Source organism: Camelus ferus, chromosome 11 (genome assembly GCF_009834535.1).
Source record: "Camelus ferus isolate YT-003-E chromosome 11, BCGSAC_Cfer_1.0, whole genome shotgun sequence".
Taxonomy (NCBI): domain Eukaryota; kingdom Metazoa; phylum Chordata; class Mammalia; order Artiodactyla; family Camelidae; genus Camelus; species Camelus ferus.
In genome coordinates, this window is record NC_045706.1 from 24831951 (window position 1) to 24857797 (window position 25847).

Below are 25847 nucleotides of genomic sequence, written 5' to 3' on the forward strand. Positions count from 1 at the left end.
CAGAATTCAACCACCTCACTCCTCATTCCTCCTACTCCAATCTCATAGTTAATGTTACACCCTACTCTCCTTTTGCAGCTTTGAGGTTGAGCTGAGGTAAAGTGTACTGATGGACCACGGGGAAGTGGTAGATAGAGGGCTGGACTGGGAGAGGGGAAGAGGAAGACGATGGGATGCTGCCAATGTGAAACCCTTACGACACACTGCTTGAAATGTGGTCTAGTTGCAGGGGGTAGGAATCAGGTTGCAGCCACCAGCAACAGCTAACTGGCCCCAGACTTCAGGATTATTATAAAACTTCTGACATTCAACCTGATACATCTTAAATTGGGAATCTGATTAATAATTGCAGCACTGGTGGCCCCACAGACAGCCCTCAGGACCTACAAAGGACTGACAAAGGCTAAGAAGCTTCTATAACAGATTGACTTAGTGCTGTGTATTTGAGCTTGAGGATCCTGGATCTTAGTTTTCACTACACAGGTCAAGGCCCAAGATTACCTGGACTCTAAATCTAGGGCCCCAGTTCTGTGCTCTGAATGGGTGTAGTGATTAAGAAAGCCACCCCAATATAACGAGTGTGGGGCCCTTGTATAGCTTAAGAATTTTGTGTAATGATACATTTTACTTTGATCTATTTTTGTATATTTACTTTGGTTTTTAAAACACATTTTATTTACTTTTCCAATTTCACCGCCTCTTTTAGAAAATCATTTTTCCCTATCCTAAAAATGATGTTAGCCTCTACACTCTTTCAGTTTTCTTGAGGCTCCACAAGCACCAATAAATGTTAAATGTGGATAACTAACAACAGAGTTTGCCAGGCCTTTAAGTCAAAAGACAAGAAATAGGAACAGCCTTTTCTATTCACAAAGGATAACTTGGAATGGTAAACATTTAACTTCAGAGAATCTAACAATGCAGTTACCTTTTTTTTTCCCTTCAATTTTAAAATGTTGCTTTTGACGCATTATGTTTGCTAAATCCTTTATTTTAGCTCAAGGCAAAATTCCTAACAGAGGTTTCCAGCAGCGCTGCCTGTACCCAGAACTCAAGCTACACTGGACTCCAGCAGCATAATGGCTGTGTCATCAAATCACTAACGCCTCTGGAAATTGAAGGCCCCTCCCTGAGTGAAGCTTGCAATTAAAAACTGCAGGGACAGCAGGGGAAGAGGCTAGCAAAGAGAGAGCATGGCTCACCTGTACACATTTGAAAGGAGATAATGCATGCCTGCACTACAGTTACAACCACCTGAAAAAAAGGGGCTTCATTCTATTCATGTCATTCCCCTGTGAGGTGTTTTTTTTTAAGAAATGCAAGGTTTACTAAGTTTCTATAATAGATGATTCCCTCATATTAAAATAGAATATGTAGTTTCTTTAAAAAAAATGTAGTTTCTTAAATGTACAAAAATGTGAACATACCTTAACCATTCCTAAATCAAGTTTTCTAGTTCTAGACTGACACAATGATGGGGGAAGCTGATGGTTTATTCTTTAGTTATAAAGTTTCAGAACTGTGCTCATGCAGATATACACAAAATTACTATCTAAGATAGAACAGAGTGAATCTGGTATTTCAGAGTTCAAAAGATAATTTGAAATTTTCTACCTGACCGTGGAATCCGATGATCCAGTTATGATCACCCTCTCGTCATACTGGAGACACAGGACAGAACCTGTGTGGCCTGTGAGAATTCGCTTGCATTCCAATGTGCTTTTATCCCAGATCTAGGATGGCAAACAAGATCCTTTTGATCACTGTGATAATGGGGTGCTGCAGGGACTTGCTGGCTCTATTATGTGTTTGATTCCCCAAAAGAATCAAAGCCCAGGGTAGTGTGGAATGCATTCTTTTCTATAGGTATAGCTAAGCATCTATATATATGTGGCTTCAGTACTAATGCAGACTTTATCCTTTTCATTAAGGAACAGGGGTAACCTATAATTATGTGAGGACCAAAAGAGTAATAGCCCATTCAGTGCACTTCAAGAAGAAAATTTAACCCTAGCACTAGCCATTTGTATGAGCTTCTTGGGGGAAGCAGGTATTTTTCCTTTAAGTGAATAATTCTGGCTTTGGGACTGGAAACTATCTAAAACTCTCACTTACTTTCTGAAAATAATATTCAGAGTTTATGCTTTAGATTGCTTTATGAATGTGGTCACCCTCCCTCCTTCAGCTCCCTTCCCATAATTGAATAGACCTTACCTTGATTGTGTTGTCTCGAAGGCCGCTTACTATCTTCTGATCATCATATTGTAAACAGTAAACTCCTTTGCTCGTTTCACTTCGGCAGTGGATTCTCTGTAAACTATGTCTTCCACATCTCCAATTAGATTCTATTGTCTGAGAAGAAGAAATGGAAAAGAAGCAATCGTTAGGAAAAGACCAGAACTAAACTTTTATCTGACTTCCATGGCAACCAATGACAAATGCTCAATGCTTCACTCAATGGGATATATAAAACTTAAGGCGTATTAAAAATGTTTTTAAAAAGCCACTTTTTAAAGTTGTAACACATTTTTCCATTTGCAAAGTAATTAAAGATTTATTTCCTAGAACTCCCCTGTATATAACTTGTTCAATTAAATAATAACCTGGTGCAAAGATGCTGTTCACCAAAAGAGGACAAGCTACAAACCACATGAGGTTACCTGCTCATTGCTAATCTCACATCTGTGGTAGCCATTTCTAACAGTGAACTTTCAGAGGGGCTCAATTCAGAAGTTATAAATACAACTTTAACAGTTTCACTGCTATTGTATGAAGATATCATATTCTCTCACTCTCATCCACTTATCCATCAGTAAACAACTTTTTTAAAGCTTTAAAATTTTTGCCTGGCAATTTACTATATTTTATCTACCCTATTCACTTGTAAAGAAATTGATTTTTAACCCACATCAATAAACCTTTGCTGTAACAATGCTGTTACTCAAGAATGTTGATTCTCTAGTATTTGGCAAATACCCAAATATATATAGATTCTTACCTCAATGTCTTGTATAATTTTAGGATAAAGTGCTCTATAAAAAGAGTTGGGAGGAGCATTCCCATCAGGAGGTTTGTTTTTGAATAAATACTGGCCCCTAAAAAACAACAAATATTTTCCATAAAAATCACATTATTACACATTTTCAAGGAGCTTCATATTTCTTCAAAGTGTTTTCCTCCACAACTAGTGTTAACCTCCACAACTATCCTGGAGAGGTGTGAAGTTAAACTGGATTTTAGGAGTCCCATGTCAAGGAGGAACTTTCTGGGCTCAAAAGAACTCTGCCAATACTCATTTACTTTTGGGTAAAACACAATCATTTCCAGTGCAGAACATCAGAGTGTCAGGCCTTCAGGAATATATGTCAGCAGACAAGTGGAATGTGTATATTCAAAATTAATCTATTGGTCTATAGGAACTCTGTATAGAAATTCACTGAACTTATCTTTTGAAAATGTTGTTAGTGATGATAACTACCACCTTAGAACTAGGCACATGCCCCACAGATGTTTTTTCATTGAGTAAAGCTGTGCTAGTGTCCGTGGAGCCCAGCATCCTGGGCAGCAGAATGCCTCTATCGTAGAGATCACTTTTTCTAGTCTTTTTTTATGTGGGGTAAGGTGTGTTGATGGCTCAGGCACCCAGACTGCAGGTGATCAGTGTTAGCTATGCTTTAAAAGGAGCAATTCAGTTCATTTCAATAGAAGATAAAGGGATCACAGGAGTGTCCAGCAGCAGGTATGAAAGCAGATTAAAAAAAAAAATGCCTAAGAGCACTGTGCTGTTAAGTCTAAGGCATGAAATTTACTTTCACAGGTGTGTTCCTGGCTATGTATATACATACATGTATTTTACTACCTTTCCTTGATTCCAGTGAACAACATTTGTTAGCATCTCCTTCCTATGACAGTGCATCTCTGGAATACTCATATCCCAAGCTAGATCTTTGCTACAAAAAAAAATCAGTAAATGGCAATCACTTCCTGCTGGGTAAAAAATTTAATTCCTCATCCTGAAGTTAAGAACCCACCAAACACGGTGTGGAAGCTAGTAAACCCCACTATGGGTGTACTAACTGCTGTTCTCACTGGCAGCGTGCCTTGCAAAGTGGAGACAGGCAGAAATGCCTCTGAGTGTAATCCTGGCACCAGAGAAATCATGTTTTCTCTGGGCCAGTCATCCACTCCTCCCTCTATAGCTCCATTACAATATAATTAATTGTTTGATGTCTCCAGGAACGCTTCTCCCCTGCCCTCTTCCTATTATACACCTTGAAAATTAGTTGAGAAATTTCCTATCAGTAAAGTAGCTGGCTCTGATTTCTGTGTTAGTACAGAAAGGGAAATCTGCAACACAGAAGCTAAAATAATAGTTTTTTTTTAAAAGGGACTAATAGGAGCAAGTAAGATGATATATCAACATAAAGAAAAGGGCAAACAAGACATATTATGAAATAATTCAGGCTTCAAGATACACCTCTTTGAACAATCTTATTCTATAAACACATTGCAGGCAAACAGATTTTGGATGAAGAGATTCTAAATCTGGTTAATAATTATAATTTAATAGTTTCAACTTTAACATCCTTTAACGAGGTAAGAATTATTAAGTTCATTTGGCAGATGAAGAAGTCAAATGTCAGGGAGGTTAAGTAACTTGCCCAAGATTACACAGCTAGTGAGTAGACCTGGGATTTGAACCAAAGACTGACGTCAGAGGCCGTGCTCTTAACTACTTTACTGTCTCTCAATGCCTACCATTCCTGTCCTCCTTTTATTTATTATTATTTTTTAAATATTTATTTATTTTACATTGTCTTTTTATAGTGGGGGGAGGTAATCAGGTTTATTTTTATTTACTTTTTTTTTTTTTTAACAGAGATACTGAGGATTGAACCCTGGACCTTGGACCTTGTGCATGCTAAACACACACCCTACAACTGAGCTATATCCTCCCTCTGTCCTCCTTTTAATCTCTGGCAATTGTATACAGGCATCCCAGGAATTTCCATGTATGCATTGAAACTTATCTCTACATTCTAAGGGAAAAGAAATCATATGAACCTCTGATCCTATTTTCTACTCCACTGTACTTCTTATGCCTTGCTAAAGTTATCTGAATTTCTTCAAAACAAAGATACTACAAAAAAAAGGCTGGCGAGGTGCTGAAAACTGGTTTCTCAGTCTAATTCTATGTTGTAAGTCAAAACCTTTTACGATGGGAGCTCTCTGACAACAGGGACCACTTCTATGGGAAATGCCTAGTACTTCTGAGAAGGTGAGTATATGATAAATGCTAAATAGTAAATTCAGAATGTTATCATAAAATGTGACTTGCTGATTAAGAAAATAGACTTTTCCCAAGTGGTCTTTTATTATACTTTTAAGAGTTACCATTACTGAGCTGAGAGAGCATATTTAGTATTATTCAAGAGAAAAAAAAAGAGTTCATGTCCTAGGGGCAGGCTGTCAAATTCATTTAGATATAAAATACAACAGTAGAGTAGAAATTAAACCCAAAGCTTTTAAAGAAAACTGTGTTTATTTATTTCTGGTAGAAGGAAATGGAAGAAAATTTAAAGACAGCATTTGGGAAAAGGCAGTATAACAAAAAGACTTCAATGGCAAAGGAGGCTTGGTAAGACAACTTATAAGAAAAAATGCGTGATCATAGATTATTTTTTTCTAAGTAGGGGAAGACAACTAACACAGGAAGAAAGGCAACATGTAAAAACAAGTAGCCATAGAAAGTGAAGGGGACACTGGAGGAAGTCTTCATGGGGTGAGCAAATACTTGTAATTTCATGCTTCTACATTAAGCTAAGATGACAAATATACCCAAAGACAGGAAATACAGTCAGAATTCCGAAGGATACTCAAAAGAGCAGGAATGGGTTTCTGTGGCTGAAGAGAGAGGGGAAAGAGCGATAATTAGTGCTGAATCATTTCTTAGCTAAACCTTTCACATACCCCTTAAAAGGCCAAAAAGCCACCTATTCAATGACCTTAGTTTTGTTTTGTTTTTGTATTTACTTTGTAACTAACATAATAGATCTCACTGTTTAGTACCAACCCTAAGCAAAACTGTGGCGCTTACATTTATCTTTGGCATTTTCACACGCATCTGTCAAGATCTGCCCACCTACTTCCTGTTCTTCCAGCCTTCAAAAAAATGACTTTGTGGGAGAGGGTATAGCTCAGTGGTAGAGTGTGTGCTTGGCATACAGAAGGCCCTGGGTTCAATAATCCCTAGTACCTCCATTAAAATAACAAAATTAATAAATCTACCTCCCTCCATAAAACAGACAAAAAAGCCCAAACAAACCAAAAAACAAGAATGTGTTAAAAAAAAAAAAAAAGACTTGTCCAATGTGTGATAAAGTTTTACTGTCATTTACAGTCTAAATGGGAACAAAGTATATTTTAACAGGGAACAAAACCTTTAAAGTTATGGGAATGAGTCTCTATAACCGAAATTTCAGGCCAGGAATTATTCAGAGAAGAGTTTCTTTTCATTTTTTCCCCCGGAGGGGTAGAGGACTATTCCTAGTTGCCCTAGAATTTTCCCATGTAAGCAACTGCCTCCTCTATTTCTAAGGCTGGTCCTGGCATGCTTAGCAAAATGATGGATTTTGAATGCTATACAAGTATATACTTTTTAAATTTTTGTATACTATATAAAGAGTTTATTTCCAAACTATGAAATAGGTTATGAAAGATAAGGTTTCTATTTTTCTATATAGTGAATTAAGTGAGAATAAGGAAAACATATTTGGGAAAGAAAAGTAACTTTCACTTATGCAATTTTTATATAGCCAAATAATTGCCTGGCATTTGCTTCCTTTATTGAATTTGGGAAAAACCTTAAAGTCTTTCTAATAGAATGACGGAAATCTCTCTAGGCACTTGGTATAATATTTAAGGTCATTATGTTTATTACACATTAATGAATTTCAAAAATGCAAAAAAGAAATATATATGTGTATATATTTTATGAAACTAAGAAAAGCTGATTCTCCATTCTTAACTGTTTTGTATCTCTTTATGATCCAAGATAAATAATTCATAAAACTAATTGCTCAAGATATCACTGAGCATACATATGTCTGTTGGTGCATATCTATAAATTAAAACATTTAATGTCATCTTTATTTTACTTATGAAATATATCTAACTTTCTTATAGTGACATTATATAGAAAATCATATGAAAGTTTTAACGAAATGGTTCCATTACTTTAAAAGAACAACAGCAAAATTGGTGAACGTCTCTTAGGCTGCTAACTATATAACGCTTTAAGGAATTCAGGATTAAGTAGTAACACCTCGAGAAAATATGAGTCTTAAAAAGAAAAAATGATTATACTAAATTTCATTTTTCACTCTTTCTGATGGCTTGAGTTCTTACTCTAGTTGAGCATAAAAATAATTTTGATTACAAAGATGATAAAACACCACAGGCATGGAGTAAAGGCAAGAAATCTGAAAAAGAAAATAATGATTTGTTCTGGATTATTTTAGGGGAAAGCTACATTTAATGGCTTCTCTGTGTGATTCAAAGCCATCCACTTGCCTTATAAATTACCAATCAGCCCTTTTTTAGGATACCAGTTTCTCCCCAGAAAGCTGAATGCTTCAAACAGGAGGGCTGGTCAGTTTTTCATTATATTTTGCAAAGCAGTATTAATTTAACATTATTATGTGATCTATGAGTGAATGGTCAGAAGAAAAACTATACATGAACAATTATTTAACATTTTTTGCTATACCAGCAAAATCACTATATTAAATGATAAGCGGTCTCACTGGTTCCCAACAATACTGTGTTTCAAAGGCTCTGAATGGCCAGGTTCTGAAGCTCTGTAACAGTGACAAAAAGAAAGAGGCTCACCACCCTCTTCGTTCTGCCAGGCCTCTCCACAGAGAATCTGTCCTGACCATTCTCTCGATGAGCTTCTTCCATAACATGCCATCAGATGTCACTCGGTACCATTCCTTGCACACAAGTTCAGCAGCACATAGTGATTTGGCATCCAGGTATGACAGAATGTTCTCAGCAATATGATCCAAACCTCGAGCTTTCGGTGGGCAGGAGGAGGCAAAGAAGAAGAACATAGACGGTAGTGAATGATTTTTCACAAAAGGTCCTTTAATACGGAACAGCATTTATTCTGCTGTGAAGGCACATCACTGTCCCTAGTGTGATCCAGTTTCTTTTTCAAACAGAGACTTGGGTAAAATGAGTGTCAATAATTTTTCCATAAGGTTACAGAAACTAACAGTATTTTCCATCTTCCTTTAGATAAGGAAGTGAAAGCTAACAACCAACAAACCCCCCAAGATATTAAAAATAAAAAGGATTCCAGAAAATAATTCACATCTATCTATATGGATTTCAGCACTAGGGGATGTTCTACAGATGGCATCTCAAACTCTGTGATTCAGACCCCCCCAAATCTCTATATTAGGTCCATTTCTCATTCTGTTTCTATTACTGCTACAGTTCCAAAGCTGTTCAGTAAAAGAAATATCCTTTAAATGTACTAGGGGAAAGGCACTAAGTCAGAATGTTCTGGGTTATAGAATTTGGGACACGCAGAAAGGAGAGAAGAAAATACAGATTAGTATAGAAGCATCGAAAGAGGAAAGACAGAGGGGTATGTTTAAGTTCAAAGATGAGTTTAATTTTGGATGTTTAAAAAAGATATTTGAGAACAGCTGCTGCTATAAAGCCCAAATGACAGCCCAAAAAAGAAAAAAATCCCAGACCAATAGATAACTTAGAATTTCAGAGACTATTTTGTAGGATGTACAGAGAAAAAGTGGAAGTAGATCTTGGGCTGTGTAAACTGGATGGGCTAACCAATTAAAATTTTCTTCCACCCAAATCTGTACTGAGGCCTCAGAGGAATAGATCCTATAAAATAGGATGCTTGCACTAATAAACCTTTGGCTGCTGTTCTAATTCACAAGTAAGACAAAAACTTTCAAAGTTATTTCTCTTCACAGGTTACATATTAGAGGTTTGCTGAAGACTTAAATAGTGCAGAAAGATTCCTTCATACTCTGACTTCTGTAGGCACAAACTTAAACAATCAGGAAAGAGAATACCACATTTCATATTGTGCCTTTCCCTTGAATCATACAAACACTTGGACGCCATTAGCAACAATCCAAATGTGCTTAAACGTTATTTTAATTATAAAGACTGTATGGATATCAGTCACATTTTTCAGCAGATTTGAAAAAGAAAGCATTAAATGGATGCTGTTTAGCTGGCATCACATGTTCATATTTAAGCACAAGCAGATGGAGGCATCCATCACCTAATTTTTTCTTATTGTAGAAAAATGACTATAAGCCAATTAAAGATACAATAATTAGTTCTTCATGCAAAATATAGTAATGGTAAAATTCCTGCATCTTTTTATTGAAACTTTCTACTCTATCAGAAGTTCCCAAAATGCAATCCTGTGTTTTTAACGGCTGGCATCAAATTGCTCCTGATCTTTCTCTATGTCCCTATAGTAAGTCTTTGGAAGTAATTTCACCTAACACTCCAAACAAACCCATTACATTAATGGATGACAGGCATTTTTTGAAGTAGTTTGGTTTACTAAACTTAGCCAGATAGTGTAGGTTTTTAAGTTAAAATAGCCATAAAGCATTAGATTGATGATTTAGTATCTTGTAAAGTGGTCAGCAGATACACACCAGGGATCAGTATTACGCAAAGAATACACAAGTCTAATCAACAGCTGTTCAATTCTTAGTCGTATGCTTGAGGTAGCAGCATGTCTCTGTGATTGGGGAGAGCACGGTAATGATGTACACACAGATCGTTTGCACAAAGAAAACTGTTTGCCTATGGCTAAAACAAAATCCAATGAGTGAAGAGGGGGCAGAAATCTATTCTATTTAACGACAACAACAAAAAATTGGTACAAATTCAGCTTTAAAAGTTATTTCTAAGATAGAAATAGGCATTTCTTTTATTTTAAAGCTCAATTTAAATTCCAATTTTTGAAAAACAAATTTTAAAAAACATGTAATTGGCAAAGATTAAGCAAAGTGGTAATATGCAGTCTGGGGAAGGGTATAAGTTGGTATATTTTTCTTAGAGGATAGTTTGGTACATGTATTAGAAGCCTTAAAAATGTCATAATTCTTTAACATAGGAATCCCACTTCTGATATTTTTCCTAGGATGCCCAAAAGGTTAATGAATAAGAATGTCCATTACAGCATAGTTTACAATGGAAAAAACATTTTAAACTACTTAAATGTTCAATAAAGAGGTTAAATAACATGTGTTTCAACCATCATAAATATATAATAGTATAAAAATTATTTTAAAAGAACCAACACTTAGGAAAATACATTAAAAGAATATAGTAAGTAAAAAAAAGTTACACTTTTGATCCCAGCTTTAGAGGAAAACATACACACCTAGGAGAAATATTATTAACACATTAGTAGTTCTCTCTGAATGGTAGGGTCCTGGGAGATTTTATTTTTATATTTTAAACTTTTTTGAATTTTCTGAATTTTCTATAACGTAACTACTATAATCAGGAAACTGCAACTGAAAAAAAAATAAAAAGATATGCTATTTTAGAGATTCACTCATTTGTGTACCATTTTTCTTTTAGAATAAGCTTTTAACACAGTTGAGAACCTTATACTTTCCTGAGACAGCATTTTCCCCAATACTGATGCCTACACAGTATTCTAGATCACCATCAAAAGCATTCAGTAAAACAACCACTGCACTCTCCAAAGTATTTTAAGTATATGTGTATACATATATGTTTAAGTGTGTATGTAAATATATACACAAATATATATATATATTTACAATAGCTATTTAGTTACTGGGCAGTGAGACTGTAAACCCTAGAATTTACATATTTAATATCACAACAAGGTTCCTGAGATACCCTTCTTTCTAAAATACTTGATTAAAAACGTTTCTTATTCCTTCCCACAATGTAAAGATTCTGTTGATAAATTCCTATAGAAATTCAAATCCAAGTATGTTAATGTACCTTAAAACTAAGACACACTTCAAACTAGATAACACCTCAGAAAAGATTTTATTTAAACCTGTGTGTGAATAAAAATAGGGTGTAAAAGAAGGACATGAGATAGGGAGAAGATAGTGAAAAGGTATGTCTTTTTCCAGAGTTTGATGTTTTAAAATTTATATCCCAAGAAGTTACAATTAAACTACTCAAAAAATCAAGCCAATAAAGATTTTTTTTTTTTAAAAGAGAGAGATGTACAGCTGAAGATTCAGGATGATTACCACTGTAACACATCTTCCAGGCAAATTAATAGTGTAAAAACACCTGTAGACATACCTGGCAGAGCAGTTATGAAATCCCTCTGCAACATAGGTTTAAGATAGGAGTTTATGTGCCCATGTTGGTAATGACACATTTGGGATATAAGATGTTCCACAAATTCCACTTGATCAGACTCTGACCACTGCTCAAAATATTTGACACACAGTTCCTTTTCCTTCTCATAGCTTGCCGAGAGTTTCCGTTGCTTGGGCACAATCATACTGGAAGTGCCATTAGCAAGTTTTGTCTGTAGAAGGGGTGGATTAAAAGAAACATATGACAGTAAGTACTGAAAATGAGGGAAATATGCAATTTTCTGATTTGGCATGCTACATTATGTCTGTATGATGTAGCTTACTCTGTCACTCTACTAGCAATCGTATGTTTGTGAACAGCAATTTATGGAAAACCAAAGAAATATCATGGTAAGTTGGTAAATAAGGAACACTGCTGGACGACTAGGCATCCATTTCCAAAAGTTCACAAGAAAACATTACTTGGAGATATACAGATGAAAACCAAAAGCTGAAAGCATGTTAAGTTATTACTAGCAAGCAAAAAAGCTAATTTCATTTTTCTTGTATACACCAGTTACTGGGCATTTATACAATCACTTATTCACAAATTATTTTTTAATGGTCAAGTAAGAAATCCTCCATGCAAAGAAAAGCCAGTGAATAATTTGAGACTCTAGTACCTTTGGAGATAAAGCTTAAATAACATTAATGCTCAATATACCCTTTTCCTTCCCCCTAAAAATCCCATCTCTGCTGTCATCAAAATTATATGCCATAAAGTTTTTTATATTATTTGGTTCATTCAGTAAATATTAACTGTGCATCTATAATGTGCTAAACACTGTTCTAGGTGCTAGGAATACACTGAACAAAAATAACATAGTCTCTATCATGAGTAACTTGTATTGTAGTATGTATAGCAAGTTAAAAACATTACCAAATAAACAGAAAATATACCATAGATGGTATTTTGAAGAAAAATAAAGCAGGATAAGGGGACAGAAAAATAAATGTATGTTGTTGTAACAGGACAAATTCTAAGATAGACCCCCAAGAAATTCTTGGCCCTTGGTGTACAAACATTTTTCTCTCAGTTATTCAAACAAACATGTAGGTCCTGCTGTGACTTAATTAGGGTCTCAAATCAGGGACTTTAAGATAGGGAGATTACTGTAGTGGGTCTGACCTAAAGAAATGAGCCCTTCAAAAGCGGAGGATTGTTGTTGTTTTTTTAAATAACCTATAACGGAAAAGAATCTCATAAAGAATATATATATATATACATACACACACACACACACATATACACACACACACACACACACACACATATCACTTTGCTGCACACCTGAAACTAACACAACATTGTAAATCAATTATACCTTAATTAAAAAAAAGACAATTAGAAATAGGCTAGAGATATGAAAAGATATTTACTGAAGAGGATATGCAAATGACCAACAAAAAACACGGAAAGATTTTCATCATCACTAGCCATTAAGATCACGGTAAGGTAGCACTACACACTTATTAGAAGAACTAAAAGAAAACAGTGACAATGCCAAATGCTAAGCAGGAATAGAGGAACAAGATCTTTCACATATTGCTGTGCTAATCTGAAATGGTACAACCATTCTGGAAAACAGTTTAGCAGTTAATTTTTTTAAAAGCTAAACATATACTTACCATACTAGCCAGCTCTTATACTACTGGAATGTTTATTCCAGAGAAAAGAAAACTTATGTCTATACCAAATCCTATACATGATTGTTCACAAAACTTTATGTGTAACAGTCAAAACTGGAAACAAGCAAAATATCTTACAATAAGTAAATGTTAAACAAACTTAGTACAAACAAACTGGGATGGATCTCAAAAGGCATTATGTTGAATGAAAAAAAGTCAATCTCAAAAGGTCATATACTGTATGATTACATTTATATAGCATTCTTGAAATGGCAAAATTATTGAAAAGAGATATATTTTATTTCACCAGATAAATCCAAAATATTGCCATTTCTACATGTAATCAATTAAAATTTTTATTGAGATGTTTTATGTTCTTTTTAAAGGATCACTGCTATGTGGAGAACAGATTGCAGGAGACATGAATGCAATCAGGAGATTGCAGTAGTCCATGAAAGAGACAACAGTCTTTTGGACTAGTGTGGTAGTTGTAGACAAGCTGAGAAATAACTGGGATTCAATGTATATTTTTTGGGGGGTGGGGTCCTTGATTAAAAAAAATTTTAAGTTTTATCTTTAAATTTTGTTGTTTAATGGAGGTTCTGGGGATTGAACCTAGGACCTGGTGCATGCTAATCATGCACTTTACCAATGAACTATACCCACACCCCTCAATGTATATTTTGAAAGCAGAGCCAACTGAATTTGCTGATAGATGGGATATAGGGTATGAGGGGGAAAAGGGGAGACAAGGACCACACTGAAGTCTGAAGCTGGAGAACACTAGGAGAAGATTCAGAAATCAACAGAAATTTGCTAATCTGAAGAAAGTTGATTTTCTTTAGGAGATAACCACAAAGTGGTAGGTACAACTGGTTACTTTTCAAAGTAATTTGATGGATCTTTGGCATATTTGCTCGAGGCAATTCCAATGTGCAAGAAGACCCTTGTTACTATGGAGTTTAAACCTGCCTAGGCATATTGAATATGCCATAAACCTGTATCAAATTTGGATAATCAACTTCTGCTATTAAAGGCACAGACTTGCCTTAACTTCTAAACATTAACTCCTACATGTAGGCCGTCTTACAAATGATTCCAGATACACAGGTGAAAGCATATTTCCAAGAATAGCATTAGCCATTCTATTTACACAGAAGGAGCAAACACTGCAAACAGCAAGCACAGGTGCATACAGAGTTGGATGCTTTCTAGCATAAATGTCACTGTTGTCTGTGATATAAGACCAAAAATGATTAATAAGAACCTTGTTGGACATGGGCCTTGGGGGACTTCGGGGTTGCTTTTTGTGTAGGTTATGTGTTTGCATCTCAGAAAAGAAAAACTTGTGAAATGTGGAGTAAGGTTTTGAGAGCTAACAAATAGGGGGTTTACAAGCTTAACCAAATGCCACTTCTCATCCTAACAACCAAAACCTCACTCCATCATCTTTTATATATTTATCTTTTGTCTTTTAAAAGGTGGAAATGGTCTAAAGTTGGATGCCACCCAGAGTACTGCATTCTGGCTAAAGACAGAAATGCCAGTAACAGATTAATAATCAGCAAGGTAATGAAATAATGAAATTATTCTGTTTATTTTATACTTTAAACAAACCAGATGTTTCTATAATCATAGGGAATCATGTCTGATCAGTGACTATCAGACTATTAACAGACAAAAATGCCTAAGGATTTCACAAATTTGATTATCCCATTGCAGGAGCTATAAAGTTCGGTCAAGATTTTCTTACACTTTCACTGATTTAATCATGAACAAGCCCTAAAACATTGGCTATTAAAGATGAAGTATAACCTGAGAGTTCATGTATTTGTCAACCATTTGCCAACGGTACTACATTCTAATCACTACCCTTCAAAACAGAGTATTTCTGTGTGAGGTAGAGACACACCTCACATCCATCGTCACTTCAAATGAGTTACTCTTAACCATTATACCATAATGCACTGTTTTAAAAGCATTGGCCCTAGAGTAGAAAGACCTGGTTTCAAATTTTAGCTCCTTAATTTACCAGGTGTATTACATGGAATAAATAACTCAATATTTTTCCGAGTATGTTTCTTTCATCTGTAAAATGGGGATAATTATAGGATCTATTTCATTGGGTTTTTGTGAGGGTCAAATAAAATAATCTAAAACAAACATGCTTAGCTCACCACCTGGTACCCAGTAAAGTATTCAATAAATCATCACTTTTAATGAATTTATGACACAGATGGAGTTGGGCTTTCTCTTTTTCAAAATACATCCTTCTTTATCAGTATGTAATATATTTTTTTGTATTTCAATTTTCATTGAAGTATAATATACATAAAAGTGCATAATCTTAAGTGTACAGCTTTTTTTGGGTCACTAGCTTCCCTGGGGTAACCACTACACTCATTTCATTTTAAAAAATACACATTTTTTAAAAACTGCCTATACAATTTACAGCAGCATTAAGGGAAAAAAAAACCATGTAACACTTAGGAATGATTTTAACAGCATATGTGTAATACCTGTAGACTAAAAACTATAAAACACTGCTGAGGGAAAATTGAAAAGACTTAAATAAATAAATAAATAAATAAATAAATAAATAAATAAATAAATAAATAAATAAAAATTAGACTCAATATTGTTAAGATGTTCATTCTTTCCAACTGAAATATAGAGTCAATACAATATCAATCAAAATCCTAGCAGGTAAATGGACAACCTGATTCTAAAATTTGTACAGAAATGCAAAGAACCTAAACTTCAGCCAAAACAATCTTGAAAAATAAAAACAAAACTCACACTACTGAATTTCAAGACTTACAATAAAGCAATAGTAATCAAGATAGTATGGCTTTGGTGTAAGGACAAAATATATACAGATCAATGAACAGAACTGAGAATCCACAAACAGACTCACACACATATAGCCAGTTGATTTTTGAGAAAGGTGCCAACATAATTTAATAGGGAAAGGATAGTCTTTTTCAACAAATGATGCTGAAACAACTGGATATCCATATGGAAAACAGAAAAAATGAACCATGTTCTTTACTTTAGATCTTATGAAAAAATTAACATAAGTTGATTCTGGATTTATATATAGGAGCTGAACTTCTAAAAGAAAACCTTGGTGTTCTTGGGATAGGCAAACATTTCATAAATAGGGCACAAAAGTATAAAAGAGACCTTTCTAAAGGAAAAAATAGATAAATTAGCATGTGGCAAAAATTTAAACTTCTGGTTTCTAAAAGAAAGTTACAGAAATAAAAACACAAACCACAAACTGGGAAAAAATATTTGTAACATATGTATCTGACAAAGGATTTATATCTAGAATGTATTAAAAAAAAAAAAAGTCTTAGAACTTGGTAAGAAAAGAAAGCAAGTAACTTCTTTTTTTCCAATGGCCTTTAAAAGACCTGAACAGACACTTCATAAAAAAGATTCACGGATGGGATAACCAATACACATAAAAAGATGTTCAATATCATTAATCACTAGGGAAATGCAATTTAAGATCACAATGAGACACTACTACATAGCTACTAGAATGGCTAGTTAAAAAGACTGACCATACCAAGTTTTGGCAAGAATGAGGAGCAACTCGGTCTTTCATGTTACTGGCAATAATGTTTAACAGCACAAACACTGTAGAAAATAAGTCGACAGTTTCTTATAGTGTGTGTGTGTGTGTGTGTGTGTGTGTGTGTGTGTGTGTGTGTGTGTGTGTGTGTGTGTGTGTTTCATCATATGACCCAGCAATTCCACTCCTACGCATTTACCTCTCCCTACAAATGAAAACAAATATTTCCACACAAGAACTTGTACATAAATGTTCACAACTGCTTTATTCATTCATAACAGTCCCAAACTGAAAGAATCTCAATGTCCATTAAGAGTTGAACTGATAAAATTATGATATATCTGTACAAACGAATGTACTCAGTAATAAAAGGAATGGACTACAGATACACAAAATGACAAGGATGAATCTCAAAAACACGCTGAATGAAAAAGAGGCCTGATACAAAAGATATATACTTTATGATTCTACTTATATGAAACTCTTGAGAACAACAAAAATAATTTATAATGATAAAAACAGATCAACTGTTGCCTGGGGTTGGATGTGGGGATGAGACTGACTGGGTAAGGGCACCAGTGACGTTTTTGGGGTAGTGAAAATGTTCTATAGCTTGACTGTTATACAGGTTCATGTATTTGCCAAAATTCATCGAACTGTATACTTAAAATGGGTGTATTTTATTGTATGTAAAATACATCTTAATAAAATTGATTTTTAAAAACTTCTAAGGATCGGATGTTTCTCAGGATAAATGCCACTGTAGTGTTAATTTCGTATGTAACTAAGATACTATATTTGTAGAGAACTCTGGAGTTAAAGGTCTTTGTTATCAAGCCTCTTCCCTGTATCATTCTCCCATACAGATTTTTCTACTAATGTCTAAAGTAAATGCAGCAAAATTTCTATTTGGGAACCTTAGAAAATTCACAAGGGTACAGTGAAAAAGTTCAATTATTAAAAAATCAAAAGGCTGTATATTAGAGTGTGTGGGAGAGAGGGTAATGGTTACTTGTGGCAATAGAATTGATTTGGCTTTCCCAGCAAAAGCCTGATGACTCAACCACTACTGTTCAGATGTCCAGGAAAGCTGACAAACAACCTCAGTTTAATGGTAACACTAACTTTCTGCCACCCCTGCACATCTCTTCTGCTTTTCTGTTTACAATGAACAGTTATCTCCAAAAGAAAGAAAGAAAGAAGCTGTCAGGTGACAGTACACAAAATGAAAAGACTTAAGTATTTATATGACTGTCCTCAGCTTAGTCTTCAAAGGCTAAGGGCTAACATTTCCCCTCTTGAAAATATATTAAAGCATCACTTTCAAAACTACCATGAATTTCTCTGGAGCTGCTGCCTAGGCCAGGAGGGAAAAATATACACTTGCAGACACCAACTAGTCTAACCACAACCACATAACAGTAAGTGTGATGACTTTGCTAACTGTACTGTGTGTAGGCTAGAAGATACAGTATGGACTGGGTGAACTTGATGGTGAGATGACAGGTATTTCTAGTTTGCATGTAGACCCTGCTTTAATCACAAGGAAGGGCACAGTAAGCAGAGAAAGAAAAACGTTCCAGATATAGGATACCACTTGGAATTGGGGGTGCAAAGACTAGATAAAGAGAGTAATATTTATGACTAGAGAGATGCAAATGATATTTAAGGATTCTGTTTGGCCTTAAGAAGGGCTTTGAGGAAAGATCCTGGTATTGAAACCCATGGGGGGGGGGGAAGGGGATATAATTAAGATGATGAATGAATGTACAAATAAAATGGGCACAAGTTGTGCTGGGGATAAGGCTGTAGTCTAAGAAAAACAGGACAAGAATTTTGATGAGGGCTGGAACTTTGGAGTTATCAATCAACCAATAGCCATTTACTGAGTGACTAGTCTGTGCTAAGCACTTTTCTAGAGGCTAAGGAAACTGTGGTGAACAGGTAGACAAAGTTTCTTTACCTTCCCTGGCGAGGAGTGGAAGGAGAATGTGTAATACATATTTTAATCTCAGAAACCAGTAAGTATTGTGAAGAAAACAAAATAAGGTAATATATTTTAGTACATGAATAGTACAAGCCTACTTTAACTGAGGCGGTTATGAAATGATGCTGGAGTGGGTAACATTTGAGCTGAGATCTGAAAGATGCGAGTCAAGCCTTCAGAACATCTTGGAGAAAAGCCTCCCAGAAAAAAAGGAAGAGCAAGTCAAAGGTGTGTTAAAGTGAAAGAACAAAAGGCGGCTGGTATGACTGGGGCAAAATGAATGAGGGGGAAAGTGGTGGGAAATAAGGTTAGTGAGGTGGCCTGGGGCCAGATCACATAAGGCCTTTTGGGTCACAGTAAGGAGTTTGGATTTCATCTTAAGAGTAAAGGAGAGCCCCTGAAGGTTTTGAGGTAGTTAAATATGGCATCATCTGATTTATGCTTCAGAAATACTTACATGTGGTGCCACACAGAGAATGAGGAGGAAGGGAATCTGGGGAAGTAGGGACGGGATAACAAGAGCAAACTGCAAGAGCAGAGGAAGGAAGATCAGTAATTAGAGCTGATATAATAATCCAGGCAATAAGTGATTATGGCTAAGGTTAGGAGAGGCAGACTAGGAAGTGCTTAGAAGAAAAGGTATTTTACCCTCACAAGAGAGGAATGAGAAGAAAAATCTGGTACATTAACCTGGATAGGGATAGGGATAAAATCAGGGTTCTTGCTCCTTGTAGCCAGGAGAAACAAGGCAAAACATTCAAAAGTTTTGCAGGGGAAAGGGGGGATTGTGTTGTTGTTGTTAAACGTCTGTACTATTCTCTATTGGTTATTGCCAGGCTTTAGTTAAATAAGAATCCAAAAACATTGATTTTAAAGTTATTTTTCCTACTATTTTCCCTTGATTTCTTTGTAAAAGTATCTCCAAGAAAAAAAAAAAAAGCAAACACTGTTTTGGTTAAATTAAGAGGAAATGATATTGTCTACATTTTGGTTAGGACTGAAAGAAATATGTAAGCACACCTAAGGGATGGAGATGGTGACAGCAGGGAGATCCAGAATAGTTCTAGAACTCACAAAAAGCTAGGTTAGAAAAGAAAAAGGAACCCAGAAGGTTCAATAGAGTCCACTGGCACTTAAGTATCTTTTAACCAGGGAGTTTCAAGAGAAACTGAAATAATTTGGCCATAAAATTGAACATGCAGAGTAAAAAGTAATGCTCAAAAGTGGGACAATAACTTTTAACATTTCCAGTTATCAGTTTTTTAAAAAACCTTCATAACTTTCAGTGATCAAAGAAAGAGTCCATTCTCTTTTTTGGGGGTAAGAGTGCAAATGAAAAAAAAATGGTGGCTGTACATATAGAATGGAACAGACATTCCAACAGAAGTAAACATCACATTTCTCAGTAGGATTATTGCATTAATATTTTAACAGCTTCTCCTAAATATGATTACATATTAGGTGAACTCATAAATATGTCAGATCTGATTAGTGAACATGGAAGACAGGAAGGAGCAAATTTGTCAGCAGAAAGAAAGTTCACATTATGAATTTCACTGATTTCTAAAAGCCAAAAAGAAAAGGCTTGCAACCATTGCAATTCTTTTAAATAAAACTCACTGGGAAATGAACTCACAAATGCCCCAATATATATGATTATTTAAAGACTGGACCCCTGGCAATCTTTTGTTTCCTATTTACTGATTACAGGAAAAGCCACATAAAAAATTCACCAAAATCGAAACAAAGCCATTTTTATTATTTCTGGATTTTTGAGGTAAAGGAATAGAATAGTCACTTAACATTTTTAGGTTTCAAAACCGGGGCTCTTGTTTCTGTAGTAGGTTCCCTCATACAACTTTATAGCTTCCAGGGTGATAGGTTCTTTTGTTCTAAACCAAGAAACTCTCAGCAGTTTAATTTACTGCTGCATTATTATAGCTACTAACTACACACACCTCCAAGGCTGGTAAACCCACTGATGTAGACAGTGCCACCTTAAAAGGATTTTTGGATGGGTCTTTGTGATGGGGGGAAAAAAAAAGACATAATGTTTAATTATAAGAAATGATTGAAATAGGCACAGACATACCCTGGGTGCCTCCGCACTGCAGCAAGCTCTAAACTTGTTATCGTTAATGGTTTAAATTTCACTGTGCTAATCATTTCAGGACACAAGCCTTTCTTGATAATCTAATGAATTATTCCAACATCCTTCAGCAAAAAAAAAAAAAAAAAAAAAAAAAACCTCCATGACAGCACTAATTGCAAGACGTTTTCCCAGTGCTTATGTAAAATATGACAGAGCAGCAGCTTAGGGAATTGCAGAAAACTGCTTCTAATTTCCACTGAGAAACTGACAAACACCTCTCTTTCATCTCTCCCAGCTCTCAAGTAAGATTTAACTTTCTCATTTAGTTAATTACCGAGTGAGGATCATCATTTCCCCGGATCGGAGCGGCACAGAGCCTTTATCGTGTTAACTTGTGAACTTGATCGATGGCTGCTGCTAAAACTTAATAACTTCACCCCCTGGCAAATTGTAAGATAAATATAATAGGAGAAACTCTGACAGTAAAAACCTGCCAGAAATGAGCGCTGTGTTTATGTTTCTTTGCAGGCAGCAAAAAAACAACCGACAGCTTATTACTGGTTGCGTGTTACTTATATTTAAAAGACTCCAGGCAGTTAACTTTCCATATACTGTTAAAACTTTGCTCACAAGATGGGGAAAAATGAGAAAAAGCACTAGTGATGTAGACTTGGGGAAATGAGGGAAGAAGGGGAAAAGGGAGGATGCGGAGAAGAGCAAGAGAACAAATATATTGTGTAAACTCTTTTTAAATGTCATGTTTATCATATAAAATGTCCAACCAGCACACACAGGCATACAATTCTTTTTTAAAAAATAGTAATTCTGGACTTCTAAGACATTGTATGAACCATATCTATGAGCAAAGCAAGAGAATTTTACTCACTCAAATTTTTTCAATGACTGTAACTCCATGCCTAAAGAATCCAATTAACTGTAGAATTCCTAGAGCTTTCAAATACCCCTGCAGCTAGAAAACCATTCACTAACTACACCATTTAACCCTTTCTGAAACAAGTACACTATAGCTAGGAAATGCATAAGTTTGTCTAGGACCCTTCATCTAGTCTTAAATTCACCTTCCACACCCAAGCTAGCCAACTAAGAAGGAAATAATCTGTAATTTTTTCTTTTGGTCAAACATGAATCCAGACTTGGAATTTTAACATTTAACTGTTAAAGAGTTGGTACCATGGACTAGTACGACATGAATTTTATGCCTTTTATAACCAATAGTACCAAGGATAATAGACAAAGTATAACAATAATAGAGTGGCTGCTCACCAATGTCAGTCCCCTCTATTCCCCAAGACTGGTAATAGGACCTAAAACAAATCTGTACATAAACTGCTAAGCCAGAAAGAGAAAGAAAAATACCATATGATATCATTTATATGTGGAATCTATCAAAAAAAAAAAAAAAAAGAACTTATTTACCAAACAGAAACAGACTCACAGACATAGAAAACAAACTTACGGTTACCAAGGGGGAAAGGAGGTGGGAAGGGATAAATTGGGAGTTTGAGATTTGCAGATACTAGCTAATATATATAAAACAGATAAACAACAAGCTTATACTGTATAGCACAGGGAACTATATTCATTATCTTTTAGTAACTTATGGTGAAAAAGAATATGAAAATAAATGTATGTATGTTCATATATGACTGAATCATTATGCTGTACACCAGAAATTGACACAACATTGTAAACTGACTATACTTCAACTAAAAAAAATAGATATACAAAAATTAAATAAAATAAATTGCTAAGTCTGTTACACTGACCGCCCTCATCGTATAGAAATATTACAAAAAACAAAGTATGAACTAAATTTTAGGGAGGGTAGAGAAAGGCAGAAAAGGACTTAGAGTTTAAGCCTAATTTGTGAGTTTGTATTTAACATCCATTACCTGCTACGTTAGCACCAACAGCTAAAGGCTTCATGCTGTAGTCCAAGCGGCCACCATTTTGAAAGTTGAAAGGATGTAGAAAACTGAACAACAAAATTCATATTCACTAGAGGATCAAATCTAATTCCTCATTTAAAAAAATTTTTTTAATTCTTTTTCTTGGCAGGGAGGTAATTAGTCTTGTTTGTTTGTTTAATGGAGGTACTGGGGATTGAACCCAGGACCTTATTCATATTAAGCATACACTCTACCACTGAGCTATACTCTCCCCCACTCAATTCTTCATTTTATTTTGTTTTCACTTTCTTTAAATAAGGATTATTGGGGCCAAGCAAAGAAAGATGAATGGATTTTTTTAAAAAACAGCATTTATAATAGACAAACTTTAGAAAATCTGAAAAATACAGAAGCACGAAGATCATGAAAATTGCCCATAATTTCCACCAACAACAAATGAACAATGTTCACATTTTGTGGGTATGTATCTTTCTGATCTTAAAAAAATTATCAGTCAATTATTTGATGTGGGGGAGGTTGTTTCTGTGTCATCTAGAGTCTTTGTCTATAACATCAAATTAATAAGAGAAGGCAAAATTTATCCTTTGCTAAACACCTTAGAGAAGAGTCAAGGTCTGATTCTGGAGGATACAGAATTACAAGTGACTATGACTACAGAAAGAAGGGGAGAGGAGGAAGAGGAAGAGAGAGAAGGGAGGGAGTGAGGAAGAGGGAGGAAAAAGGGAAGGGGAGATGGGAGAGAGCAAGGAGAAGAGGAGAGAAATGATGAAAGTGGGGATGGGGGAAAGGAGAGAGTGGGTAGGACAGAAATGGGAGAGATGGGAAGGATAAGCAAGGATAGAACAGATGGCAAAGGAAAAAGAGAGGCTAGGAGGGGCTAGCAAAGAGAAAGAGGGAGAAATGGATGGCGAGAGTTAAGGGTGACGTTGAGAGAGATGAGGGAGAAAGGAATAAATATAACCAAATGCAAAAAGGACCTAGTTTTACCAAGCTCACCTGCTCCAAGAAATGCAATATGCCTGTTGGATAAAAAGGTCCTCTCTCACACAATAAACAATAAGCATCAAGAGGGAGAGAAGATGAAAAACTATTTTTCTAATGTTTCAGGCAGAGTAATAAAGTTTAATTGTCTGGAATCTGGTTGCTTTTGTAAACTTCCTCAGTCCAGGTTGCTCATCTGGATTTTAAATAATGTTAATATTACCAAAATAAAATTTCTGTTGTGGAGAAAGTTTAAACTAAGGGTCTTCTTCTCAACTTCCCCCTCACATCCTCCCTTTATTTTAGCATCAGAAAGTTAAGTTTTACCAGTAAATAATGGAATGATGGAGGTACTGGCTGCCAGAGGAAAATACAGATACATACTTAAAATGCAATTAAAAAGTATGTGGGAATTATATAGTCAGTTTTAAATAAAGAAGAAAAAACTACCCTCCTCCTCTATGTGCTCTAATCCTTGTATTTTTAGGTCCAATAAAAAGGTATCAATGACTTGGCAAAACTTGCTTCTGAAGGAAGCCTTTGAGAAGCTGTATCTAAAACCTGGATTAGGAAAATACAAGGTTTTTTGGGATAGTATCACAAGAAGCCAACTCAGCTTTCTAGAAGAAATTCAACTCTTTCCAAATGCTTGTTAATGCATGTTAAATGCAGCAAGAAATAATCCTATGAGGCAGCAACACAGGCCTCTCTTAGCTGCAGTGAATGAAGTAAATGACTTGTAACTTCTGGAAGTCTTGGTTATCTGCAGGTAAAACTTTAATAACCCTTGTAGCATCAAGGGACTAAAGACATTTCTCTCTGGAATACTTGGGTAATTGTCTTCTTAATTTATCCAGAAAAAGCTTAGTTTGGATGCAGCATCTGGGTTTTTTCGGTTGTTTTGTTTTGTTTTTAGCAGAGGTGATCAAAACAACTTACTCAAATTCACATAAGTTAGTAGAGTTCAGACTAAATTTCAAAATGCAGTTGTTACATAAAGTACAGAGTTTTTCTAAAATGAAAATTTGGGCCTTCTGCTTTTTAATGACAATGAAACTTTAAGTCAATGACTAAGACTAAATGTAGGAGACCAGGACTGCTTTGCATAAAAGGATAAAGACATTTCTGATGGCCAAAAGTGGTTTACAAGAGACCACAAGCACCACACCACAAGCCGGTTCAAATACCCTTCTGCAGGAGTTTATGTTAATGTAATACAATATCATAAAAAATAATACCATGATTTGTCACTGATTCTATCCCAGCTCTACCACTTACTTGATGTGTGGCCTTGGCTAAGTTACTTAACCTCTCTGCACTTCAGATTCCTCATCTGTAAAATGGTGATTCTTACAGTACTTAACTGAAGGGGTTAATGTTAGGATATAAATAATACATATGTAAGGACATTTAGAAGATTACTTGGCACATAGTAAAGGCATTAGCTGTCACTATGCTTTTAACTAGAAAGCACTGCAATGTACATAATTGCTGATTAAAATTAGCTTAATAGTTTTATTAAATATAATCTTCTTTGCTTTTACAGTAATTCATGCCCGGAAACCTTCACTTTCAAACTAAACTTTAAACTTTCAAGGCCAGAGATTATGACATAAGCCCTTTAGATATGTACCATAAAACCTATATAGATATGTTAGCAGTAGCTCAAAAAATATTAGGTAAACTGAAGTTTTAATCCAAACTAATGTAAGGAGTGGATATTGCTTTTTGGGAGTACAGTGGTAAACTGCTTTGTGGTATAAACATATTTGGAGACCCTTTCTCTTATCAACAGGATGCCAGTGTCACTACATTGACACTTTGTCCATAAATACTCAAACTTGGTAACTTTTAATCTACTGTTTTCTGAGATTAGTTTCAACATTTTTATATAATAAAATATGTAAAATACTACTACGCAAAACTTTCAGAATGAGAGTAAAACTGAACTTCCAAAAGGAATGATGACTGACATTTAACAACTGGAGAAGATAGCAAAGAACAAAAGGAAGACTTCGAAATGTGTTTTACAATTTGAATAAAAGACATTTGAACACTGATTTTTTTTTTTCATTTTCAATCCTTCAAAGGAATTGCCAAAACATATTTCCATAACACTCAAATTTAGTGATGGAAGAACAGTAAGGGAATTACTAAAATGGTAACAAGATACTCAATGCAGTACCCTACTTTTGAAAATCCACTTCACTGATTTCTACAATAA

General features: G+C 35.2%; 1 protein-coding gene and 1 non-coding gene across 9 annotated transcripts in view; both read right to left on the bottom strand.

Annotated features, from left to right (window-relative positions):
- BTRC (beta-transducin repeat containing E3 ubiquitin protein ligase) overlaps positions 1-25847 on the bottom strand; it is a 154422-nt gene that overhangs the window by 17455 nt on the left and 111120 nt on the right. For all 8 annotated transcript variants that reach the window (XM_032491064.1, XM_032491063.1, XM_032491060.1 and 5 more), the window contains 5 exons: positions 11362-11593; positions 7891-8077; positions 2999-3095; positions 2215-2352; positions 1615-1733 (listed from right to left, as the gene is read on the bottom strand). In XM_032491064.1, coding sequence (XP_032346955.1) covers positions 1615-1733; positions 2215-2352; positions 2999-3095; positions 7891-8077; positions 11362-11593 — 773 coding nt within the window. The remainder of the gene's footprint in view (positions 1-1614; positions 1734-2214; positions 2353-2998; positions 3096-7890; positions 8078-11361; positions 11594-25847) is intronic.
- TRNAI-AAU lies at positions 22821-22893 on the bottom strand. Its single transcript has one exon. It is a non-coding gene; the product is annotated as a tRNA-Ile (tRNA).